This window comes from Otolemur garnettii, unplaced genomic scaffold (genome assembly GCF_000181295.1).
Source record: "Otolemur garnettii isolate 467f Iridium unplaced genomic scaffold, OtoGar3 scaffold00211, whole genome shotgun sequence".
NCBI classification, from domain to species: Eukaryota; Metazoa; Chordata; class Mammalia; order Primates; family Galagidae; genus Otolemur; species Otolemur garnettii.
In genome coordinates, this window is record NW_003852606.1 from 1,281,989 (window position 1) to 1,292,131 (window position 10,143).

At 49.6% G+C, this 10,143-nt stretch overlaps 2 protein-coding genes across 7 annotated transcripts in view; one reads left to right on the forward strand and one right to left on the reverse strand.

Annotated features, from left to right (window-relative positions):
- The window catches only part of ALDH16A1 (aldehyde dehydrogenase 16 family member A1), a 17,750-nt gene extending 10,872 nt beyond the window's left edge, over positions 1-6,878 (reverse strand). The window contains exon 1 of one of the 2 annotated variants that reach the window (XM_003801487.3): positions 6,774-6,878. In XM_003801487.3, the coding sequence (XP_003801535.1) occupies positions 6,774-6,863 (90 nt within the window). In that variant the 5' untranslated portion in view covers positions 6,864-6,878. The remainder of the gene's footprint in view (positions 1-6,773) is intronic. The other variant, XM_023507870.1, reaches the window with a different exon arrangement.
- Positions 6,811-10,143, forward strand: part of PIH1D1 (PIH1 domain containing 1) — a 5,503-nt gene continuing 2,170 nt past the window's right edge. Inside the window, exons 1-4 of one of the 5 annotated variants that reach the window (XM_023507871.1) lie at positions 6,811-6,904; positions 8,076-8,166; positions 8,496-8,565; positions 8,977-9,156. In XM_023507871.1, coding sequence (XP_023363639.1) covers positions 8,080-8,166; positions 8,496-8,565; positions 8,977-9,156 — 337 coding nt within the window. In that variant the 5' untranslated portion in view covers positions 6,811-6,904; positions 8,076-8,079. Of the gene's footprint in view, positions 6,905-7,082; positions 7,136-7,439; positions 8,173-8,495; positions 8,566-8,976; positions 9,157-10,143 lie in introns of those variants that run through there. The other 4 variants (XM_023507873.1, XM_023507872.1, XM_023507874.1 and 1 more) reach the window with 4 other exon arrangements.

Below are 10,143 nucleotides of genomic sequence, written 5' to 3' on the forward strand. Positions count from 1 at the left end.
CTTTGGCTATTCTAAGTAGTGCTGCTATGAGTATTTATGTGCAAAATTTTGCTCATATGTTTTCAATTCCTTTGGGGTCTATACCTAGGAGCAGAATTGCTGGATCATACAGTAACTCTATGTGTAATTTAATGCTGTTTTCTGCAGTAGCTGCCCAACTTTACATTCCTACCAGCGATACATGAGGGATGTCCTCTTGACTTTTTTTTTTGAGGCAGAGCCTCTAGCTATTGCCCTGGGTAGAGTGCTATAGCATCACAGATAACAGCAACCTCCAACTCTTGGGCTGAAGCGATTCTCTTGCCTCAGCCTCCTGAGTAGCTGGGACTACAGGCGCCTACCATGATGTTTGGCTATTTTTTCTGTAGTTGTCATTGTTTGGCAGGCCCTGGCCGGATTTGAACTCACCAGCTCTGGTGTATATGGCTGGCACCTTAACTGCTTGAGCTACAGGCACTGAGCCTGTCCTCTTGACTTCTGGTGGCCCAGTGGCTCATCTGTAATCCTCACTCTTTAAAAGGAGGCCAAGGAGGGAGGAATGCTGTAGGCCAGGAGTTTTGAGACCAGCCTTACCAACATAGCAAGACCCCATTTCTACAAAAATAGAAAAATTAGCCAGGTGGGGTGGTAGGCACCTGTAGTTCCAGCTACTGTGGGAGGCTGAGGCAGGAGAATAGCTTGAGCCCAGGAGTCTGAAGTTGCTGTAAGCCAGGTGTCCTCAAACTACGGCCTGCAGGCCACATGCAGCCCACCTAGGACATTTATCTGGCCCGCTGGGTGTTTTTAATTACCGCTGCCTGTCCTGCTTAGCAGCCGACGTGTCCCAGGCCCGCAGTCTGGCCCTCCAATGGTCTGAGGAACAGTGAACTGGCCCCCTGTTTAAAAAGTTTGAGGACTCCTGCTCTAAGCTATGATGATGCCATTATACTCTAGCTTGGGGAATAGAGTGAGACCCTGTCTCAAAAACAGAGAAAAAGGCTTGGTGCCTATAGCTCAAAGCAGCTAAGGTGGTAGCCACATACCCCTGAGCTGGCGGGTTCGAATCTAACCTGGGACCTGCCAAACAACAATGACAGCTGCAACGAAAAAAAACAGCCGGGCATTGTGGTGGGCGCCTGTAGTCCCAGCTACTTGGGAGGCGGAGGCAGGAGAATCTCTTGAGCCCAGGAGTTGGAGGTTGCTGTGAGCCGTGAAGCCATGGCACTCTACCCAGGGGGACAGCTTGAGGGTCTGTCTCAGAAAAAAACAAAACAAAACAAAAAAACAAACAAAAAACCTTTTCCTCCATGGAGAAATGGTGAAATTATTATATGTTAAATTTCTATTTCTCTGAAAACCTGACATAATTCAGCTGTGTTATTAAGTGGCATTGAGCCCCGTGTGCCTGGACTGGGAAGACTGGAAATGCACCGTAAGCACCCAGCACAAAGCCAGGGCACTAGGGCTTCCTGGAGGGCTCTGCATTCTTGTAACTAGAAATGGCCCTGGCCAGCACCCTAGAAACAAGGCCCATGAGACTATATCTAGTAATAAATTTCTTTTGGGGATGTGTGGGGCTTCTAAGCTAGGGGGCTTCCACACCCACCCATGTAATCTTGTTTTCTCCTATCTCAGAAGTCATCATTTGGGGGAGCAGTGGCATCCCCACAGAAGAGAAAGACCTAATGCTTCCCTGCCGCGTGCAGCCTTTTTGGTTGTTTCATGTGTACTGGAACCCAAAGCATGGAGCACACATGTTGCAGAGGGGTGGCCTGTGGTAGAGTCCCTAGAGTTAGGGGCCAGGTCAGGCTGGGTCTGAATCCTAGCTCTAGGACTCACCTGATGGACACCCTTAGCCAGGGATTTATTATATACGTAGTGCCTCTGCCAAGCCACCTGGAATGTGTGGCTAATCATAGCCTCTCCCTACCCCTATGGTGAGGATTAAATGAATCAATACGTATCACATATTCAGAGCAGCACCCCTATAAAATTTGCTATTAATTTTATTGCACCTCACTCTTTACATCTTGCTCTATGTCCCTTTTTCTTCCTGGTCATATCTCCACTGTTGCTAAATCCAAGGCCCATATTCCACTTTCTCTTTCACAGACTCTCTTCTTTTAGCATCCCTGATGCCATATTTTCTCTTCCCCTGCCAACTGGGCTTTCTCATTTGTCTTTAAAGCAAAAAATTCACTCAGAAGTTCCAAACTCAAATGCTCATGGGGAAAGAGGTATTTTTGAAATGGTGATATCTGAGGGTGGCGCCTGTGGCTCACTCAGCAAGTAGGGTGCCAGTCCCATATGCTGGAGGTGGCGGGTTCAAACCAGGCCCTAGCCAAAAAAAAAAAAACAAAACAAAAAAATGAAATGGGCATATCTGAACATGAACTGGGCATTAGAAGATGTTAAAGAAGACTGTTAAGTGTGATAACAGCATGATAGTTAAGTAATAAGTTGCTTTCTTGTGTAATTCCACACTTTGGGAGACTGAGGAGGCAGCAGGAGAATTGCTGAAAGCCAGGAGTCCAAGACCAGTCTAGCAATATAGTGAGACCTCATCTCTACAAAAAATAAAAAAATGAGCAGAGTGTGGTGGTGGGTGCTTATAGTCCCAGCTCCTGGGGAGGCTGAAGTGGGAGAATCACCTGAGCCCAGGGAGGTGCTGGAGGCTCCATGAGCTATGATCACAGCATTGTACTCTAGCCTGGGTGACAGAGTGAGACCCTGTCTCTAAAAACAAAAAGAAATAAAGATTCACGGGGTGGTACCTGTGGCTCAGTGGGTAGGGCACTGGCCCCATATACCGAGGGTACAGGTTCAAACCCAGCCTCGGCCAAACTGCAACAAAAATATAGCTGGGTGTTGTGGCAGGCACCTGTAGTCCCAGCTACTCGGGAGGCTCAGGCAAGAGAATGGCCTTGTTGTGAGCTGTGTGACGCCACGGCACTCTACTGAGGGCGAGAAAGTGAGACTCTGTCTTTAGAAAACAAAAAGAAAAAAAAGAAAGAAAGAAAGAAAGAAAGATTCAAATATTTATGATAAAATAACGTGACATCTGGGATTTGTTTGAATTATCCCCATCAGAAAAAAAGAGGGAAAACAACACTGAACCAAATGTTGATGATTGTTGAAGTTGACTGACAGCTAAATAGGAGTTCATGGCTCGGGCGCCTGTGGCTCAAGTGGCTAAGACGCCAGCCATGTACAACCAAGGTGGAGGGATCGAATCCAGCCCAGGCCTGCCAAACAACAATGACTGCTGCAACCAAAAAATAGCTGGGCATTGTGGTGGGTGCCTGTAGTCCCAGCTACTTGGGAGGCTGAGGCAGGAGACTTGCTTGAGCCCATGAGTTGGAGGTTGCTGTGAGCTGTGATCCCATGGTACTCTACCCAGGGCGACAGCTTGAGGCTCTGCCTCAAAAAAATAAATAAATAAATAAATAAATAGGAGTTCATAATAGACATTAATTACCCTGCAGAAGCTGAAAAAATTTCCCGCAAAAGAAAAACAAAACCCCAAAAGAATGTCTACAAGGTCCTGGCAGGTCATGTACATAGAGGGCCTGGTGGAGACTGGGATCCTGCAATTTGTCTGAAAAAACAGTTGCTATTGGTTCCAGATGATTTTTGTCAGGAATTCATGCAAAAAGTTTCCAAATGTTGGAATTTTTCTTTTCAAGAGAAGCTGGATGTTTACATGGAATCAATCCAGTAATTCACATTTTCAAAAATAAAGGTCAGGCCAAACAAAACATGTTTGTTGGTGGAGTCTAGCCCATGGGCTATAAATTTGAGACTTTGTTGGTGGCTAAGAGTCCAAATCTCAGCTTCACTTCTCTTTTTTTCTACTTTTTAGGAACAGGATCTTGCTGTTGCCCAGGCTGGGGTACGGTCTCATGATTATAATTCATTGTAACCTCTGACTCCTAGGCTCAAGTGATCCTTCTGCCTCAGCTTCCCAAGTAGCTAGGACTCTAGGTGTATACCACCTCACCCAGTTAATTTTTTAATTTTGTTTTCTAGAGATGGGGTCTTGCTACATTGCCCAGGCTGGTCTTTTTTTTTTTTTTAGACAGAGTCTCACTTTGTCACCCCTGGTGGAGTGCTGTGACATTGTAGCTCACAGCAACCTCAAAGTCTCGGGCTTAAGTGATTCTCTTGCCTCAGCCTCCCAAGTAGCCCAGGCTGGTCTTAAACCCTTGGTCTTAAGCAATCTTCCTGCCTCCTCAGGTGTTTACAGGTGTGAGCCACAGTGTTTGGCCACTTTGATTTCTTCCAAGGTGTGTGGATTGTGGGCGAATTATCTACCTCTTCAAGCTTCTGTGTGCTATCATGAAAACAATGACAACAATCCCCTCTCAGTTGTTTTGGGGATTAAATGAGCTTATGCCCTGGCAGCTGGCTCATAGAAGGCATCCAAGAAATGTAAGTATATTATAACATTATTACTATTTTAGGTCATTTAATCTCTAACCACCCTCCAAGTGTGGGAATTCTCTGTACTTTGTCTCAGACTCTATTTTTTTTTTTTTTTTGAGACAGAGCCTCAAGCTATCCCCCTGGGTAGAGTGCTGTAGCATCACAGCTCACAGCAACCTCCAACTCCTGGGCTCAAGCTAGTCTCCTGCCTCCGCCTCCCAAGTAGCTGGGAGCACAGGCGCCGGCACAACCCCTGGCAATTTTTTGGTTGCAGCCGTCATTGTTGTTTCTGGCGGGCCTGGGCTGGATTCGAACCTGCCACCTTAGGTGTATGTGGCTGGCGCCTTAGCCACTTGAGCCACAGGCGCTGAGCCAGACTCTATTTGTTTTAGACAGAGTCTCACTATATCACCCTTGGTAGAGTGCAGTGGTGTCACAACTCACAGCAACCTCTAACTCTTGGGCTTAAGCGATTCTCTTGCCTCAGCCTCCTGAGTAGCTGAGACTACAGGCACCTGCCACAACGCCTGGCTATTTTTTGTTGCAGTTGTTGTTCAGCAGGCTCGGGAAGGGTTTGAATCCGCCAGCCTCAATGTATGTGTCTGGAGCCCCACCCATTGAGCTACGGGTGCCGCCATGTCTCAGGCTCTTTTATCTGCGTCAGCAATTTATCTCTAGTCACTTCCACAACTTGAATTATCTTTCTCCATTGGCGACTCTCTCTGCTCTCTTATCTCCAGCTCATTGTTGTTTGTCCTAAGGCACAGGCCCAAGTATCATTTGACTACTGCACACTGCTACAGCTGTCTACAGATGTCTCAAACTCTCACCAAGAAGCTCACCATCTTTCCTCCAGTGCTCATACTGGGTTCACCATGCGTGGACAGCCACCCAGTTACAGACCCAGAACCCAGGGCCAGTCCTTGCTGTCTCAATCCCCTAACCCCTATTTCCTATCCCACAGGCTGTGCCAGGCTCAAGCCTTAGTTCTTTACACCCAGACCACTGCACTCATCTCCTGCCTTTCCCCTCAAAGAAGCCTGATTTCTTGCATGGGGTGCTGGAGGACTCTGGGAGATCAGTAGAAACCCATGAGGGAATTCTGAAAGGACCTGGGGAACCACAGGAAATTCACAGCACCCTATATATCCACAGGAACCCCAAGATCATTACAGGAGCCCCTGAGGGGCCATGGGAGAGCTAGGGAGGCTCTGAGGGGCCCCGACGGATCAGGGAGACTCACGAGGATCACGGTGGGACCTGAAGAATCATGGAGATTCTCTGGGGCAGCTAGAGGGCTCATGAGAGCCCAGTGGGGCATTCTGAGGGGCCATAAGAAATCACAGAAAGGTGTGATGCTTTCTGGTGTTCTGAGAGTTAAGATGAGATCACACGAGCCTCATTAAGTACTGAAGGCCCCGATGAGTCTCGGAGACTTCATGGAAGGTCTGAAGGTCTGGGGTGTTGTTTTTGTGAGACAGAGCCCCAAGCTGTCCCCCTGGGTAGAGTGCTATGGCATCACTGCTCACAGCAATCTCCAACTCCTGGGCTCAAGCGAGTCTCCTGCCTCCACCTTCCAAGTAGCTGGGATTACACGCGCCCGCCACAACACCTGGCTATTTTTTGGTTGCAGCCGTCATTGTTGTTTGCGGGCCCGGGCTGAATTCAAACCTGCCAGCTCAGGTGTAGGTAGCTGGCGCCTTGGCCGCTTGAGCCACAGGCGCCAAGCCAGGTCTTGGGTGTTCAAGGGAGTCCCCACAGGCGGGCGCGGTGGCTCACGCCTGTAATCCTACCACTCTGGGAGGCTGAGGAGGGTGGATTGCCTGAGTTCATGGGTTCGAGACCAGCCAGAGCAAAAGCGAGACCACTGTCTCTAAAAATAGCCGGGTGTGCGGGCGCCTGTAGTCCCAGCCACTTGGGAGGCTGAGGGAAGAGGATCGTTTGAGCCCAAGAGTTTGAGGTTGCTGTGAGGTATGACGCCACTGCACTCTACAAAGGGCGACAAAGTGAAACTCTGTCTCAACAAACGAAACAAAAAACGGAATCCCTCGCAGGACTTCTGAGTCCCGGGGATCCCAGAAGGTTCTGAGGGGGCCCGAGGAATCGATCACAAGAGCCCCATAGGAGGGTCCTCGGTAAACACAGAAACATCACTGCAAGTTCAGGACCGAGGAGCAAAGAACTACCGAGGATGATCGGGATGAAAGACTAAGACAATACAGCCACAAAACCTCAAGACGACGTCCTTTGGGGCTGAACTGGGCGGAGTTGCCAAACCGCCGCGGTGCATGCCGGGACTCCCCCGCGCAAAACCGGACCCCCCGCGGCCTGGGAAGGGAGTGGGCTGCACGGGTCTGGCGGGCTCTCACCAGAGCGCATGCGTGGCTCTCCGGAGCGGGTCCGTACTCCAGCGTGGCGAAGATCTCGCGGGCGCTGGGCCCTGTACCCGTCGCAGCCATCTCCTGCTGGGTCCTCTTTCCAAGGAGGGCTTCGCCTTGAGGTCCGAAGGGTGACACCGCCCACTCCAGATCAAAGGGGCGGGGTTACAGGGTATAGAGCGTGGCTCCACCCACTCTCGGGTTTAGGACCCTTACCCTCCGGCAAGCTCGCGGGGGCGGGGAAAATGTCGTTTGGAGCATGCGTGCTCCTCAAAGCCCGGAGGACCTGGAGGCCGGAAATGTGTGTGCCCTGCTAATAGGAGGGTTCAGAATTAAGAAGGTTGGAAGTATTGGTGTGTTTTCCCACTACCTTATATTGGGGACAGAAAGTACTCTTTCTTTTTTTTGTTTGTAGAGACAGAATCTCACTATATCGCCCTCGGAGTGCCGTGGCGTCACACAGTTCACAGTAACCTCCAACTCCTGGGCTTAAGCGATTCTCTTGACTCCGCCTCCCGAGTAGCTGGGACCACAGGCGCCCGCCACAACGCCTGGCTATTTTTTGGTTGCAGTTCGACCGGAGCCGGGTTTGAACCCGCTACCCTCGGCATATGGGGCCGGCGCCCTACCCACTGAGCCATAGGCACCGCCCTTTTTAGTCAGAATTATGTTCACTAGGACTCGGATGTAGATTTGGGATGAAGTAATAGTTCGAATATAAGAAGGGAGTCTTTCATTTGTAAAATGAGGAAATTGGGGGAAGAAAAGGGAGCCTTTTAGGATGGACATTGAGATTAAAGTTTTATAAGTGTGGCAGCTTTGACTGCACAGTAACCTGGCCAGCGGTGGTTGTCATGAAGGAGCGGAAGTGTGGCTTTAATCGAAACATGAAGTGTGGCATTAAGTAATTCGGTTAAAGATGTAGTTTTGATTGGTTGAGGAGCGAAGGCGGGCATGACTTATCCGGAACCGCTTGGAATGAACTGGCACTCAGAAGTGTGGTGTATTCTGGTCTCATGGTTACGCAGACACCTGAAGTGTGGCTTTCATTTACACATTCGGCACGTAGGACAGAGAGTGCATCTAGTAATATTGATTCCCAGCGGATTTGATGACAGCGTCTGGGATGGAATGGAATTGTAGTTTCAACTTAAGAATCGTAGGGTTTTGAACAGAATAGTTGGTATCAGGAGTCGGTTGAGGGCCAAGAGCGGGCACCAGAGTTCGGATCCTACGAACTGGGGAAAGTTGCCTACGTCGAGGGTGCTGAGGACGCTTAGGTTCCTTTCCCAGGACCATGGCGAACTCGAAGCTGCTGGCCCCTGAGTTATGCGAGACAGAGACAATGGGTGCCGAGACGGCGCGATTCGAGGAGCTGCTGCTGCTGCAGGTGCAGAATGACTGGACCCTTGGATCCTTGGGTATTTGGGATTTTAGGTGGGGGTGCTCAAAAATGGGACTCCTGTTCCCAGAGTGCACTAGGGCAGCAACAGGGCTCTCTGGAATTGTAGTTGCTTGGCTCCAAGTTTGCTAGGTTCTGAAATGGGGATGGGGTTGGAATCCTCAAAAGAGGTGGGGGACCTAGACTGTATAATTTCTCTCATTATATATGTATTCTCATACATAAGAATTGCCCCCCAAAAGTATGAGGAAGCCCTGGGGGGGGGGGTCTGATAGCACAGATTCTAAACCTGGAGGTTGTTTTCCTTCACACAGGCCTCCAAGGAGTTCCAGCAGGCCCAGATAACCAGACCAGATTCTACACAAATTCAACCTCAGCCTGGTGAGAAAGAAAAACCCAGAGAGAGAGAGGGTTAGAGTCCCAGAGAGAGCTGGCATGGAGATCACGGGAAGGGGACAGAGAGAGAGGAGGAAGGAAAGAGAAAGAATAATGGGGTATAAAGGCCTGGGGTTGGGTGGGGTGAGATAAACAGACAACCACAGATAATCACCCAGGGACAGTAATCCAAAGAGAGGAGGTGGAGGACAGAGAGCAAGATTGGCCAGGGAGACAGATTAAAAGATAGGAAGAGGGTCAGGGGTCTCCGTGGAGGGCAATAGACTCAGAAAGGTGGTTAGAGACCCGAAGAGAGGGAAACAGACCAAAAGAGGGAAAGAGACAGAGACTGGAGAGGATGGTGGAGACTGAGACTTGTGTGAGGACAGATGGTTGAGACAAACTCACTCCCACCAGGTTTCTGCATAAAGACTAACTCATCGGAAGGGAAGGTTTTCATCAACATCTGTCACTCTGCCTCCATCCCTCCTCCAGCTGATGTGACCGAGGACGAGCTTCTTCAAATGCTGGAGGAGGACCAAGCTGGGTTTCGCATCCCCATGAGTCTGGGAGAACCTCATGCTGAACTGGATGCAAGTCAGTTCCCTTGAGAGGACACAACAATCTAACCCACAATGTTCTTTCTTCCCTAGAACCTAAGAATCCAGGCCCTGGATTCTCCCTCAAGTCTCAGAAATCTGGCCCCCTGGTCTGATCTTTTTCTCTTGCCTCCTGGGCATCCAGCATGTGAGCAGTCCTGGTTCTGCCACATGGCCAGGCTTGAACTTCTCTGTGGCCCATTCCAGTGTAGGGGAGTGCTCTCTGAGCATTAACTGAGCTCCTGGCATTAACCTTGGGCTGGCTCTCTCATCCCTGTTTTCTCCTCTGCCCTTTTCTCTTGTCTCTATTTCTGCCTTGTCTTACCTCTGTCCCTGTATCTTTTTTTTTTTTTCATATCACATGTGTTTTTTGAAGCTTTAGGCAATGCCCTTGGGAACAAGGACTTATCAGACCTGCCCTTCAGATACTCCCTGTAATGGGTAGGGGTGAAGGAGACAGGTATAATTTCAGCAGGGATTGGTGCTACCCAACACAGCCCCATGGGGAGTCTTCATCCACATGGAGGGGTCACGGGGTCAGGGAAGGTTTCCTGGACAAGATGTCACAGGAGATAAGTTGAAGGAACAGGAAGAGTTCATCAGGCAAAGACAGAAAAGGTTCTAGGCAGAAGGGACCAAGGGGCTCAGAGCCAGGAGAGAATGATTGGATCAGGCAGGAATCAAGAGTAGATAGAAGGTTGGGTAGATAGAAGGTTGGGTTCACTGGAGGAGCAATGAATTTCTCTCCAGAGGTGGGAGAGGCAGCCCACACAGGGCCTTGAACACCAAGCTGAGGGACTCAGACTTTAGCTTGGGGATGCTGGGGAGCCAAGGAAAGCTGTGAGCAAGCCAGGGATGTGGTGAGCTCTAGTGACAATAGACCAAAGAAAGAGGGACTGGAAGCTGGGGAGGAGGCGGGTCTGAGATTCCAGAATGGAAAGTCAGTATGTTAAGCTCTTTGTGTCCTTGGTTCTTTTTTTTTTTT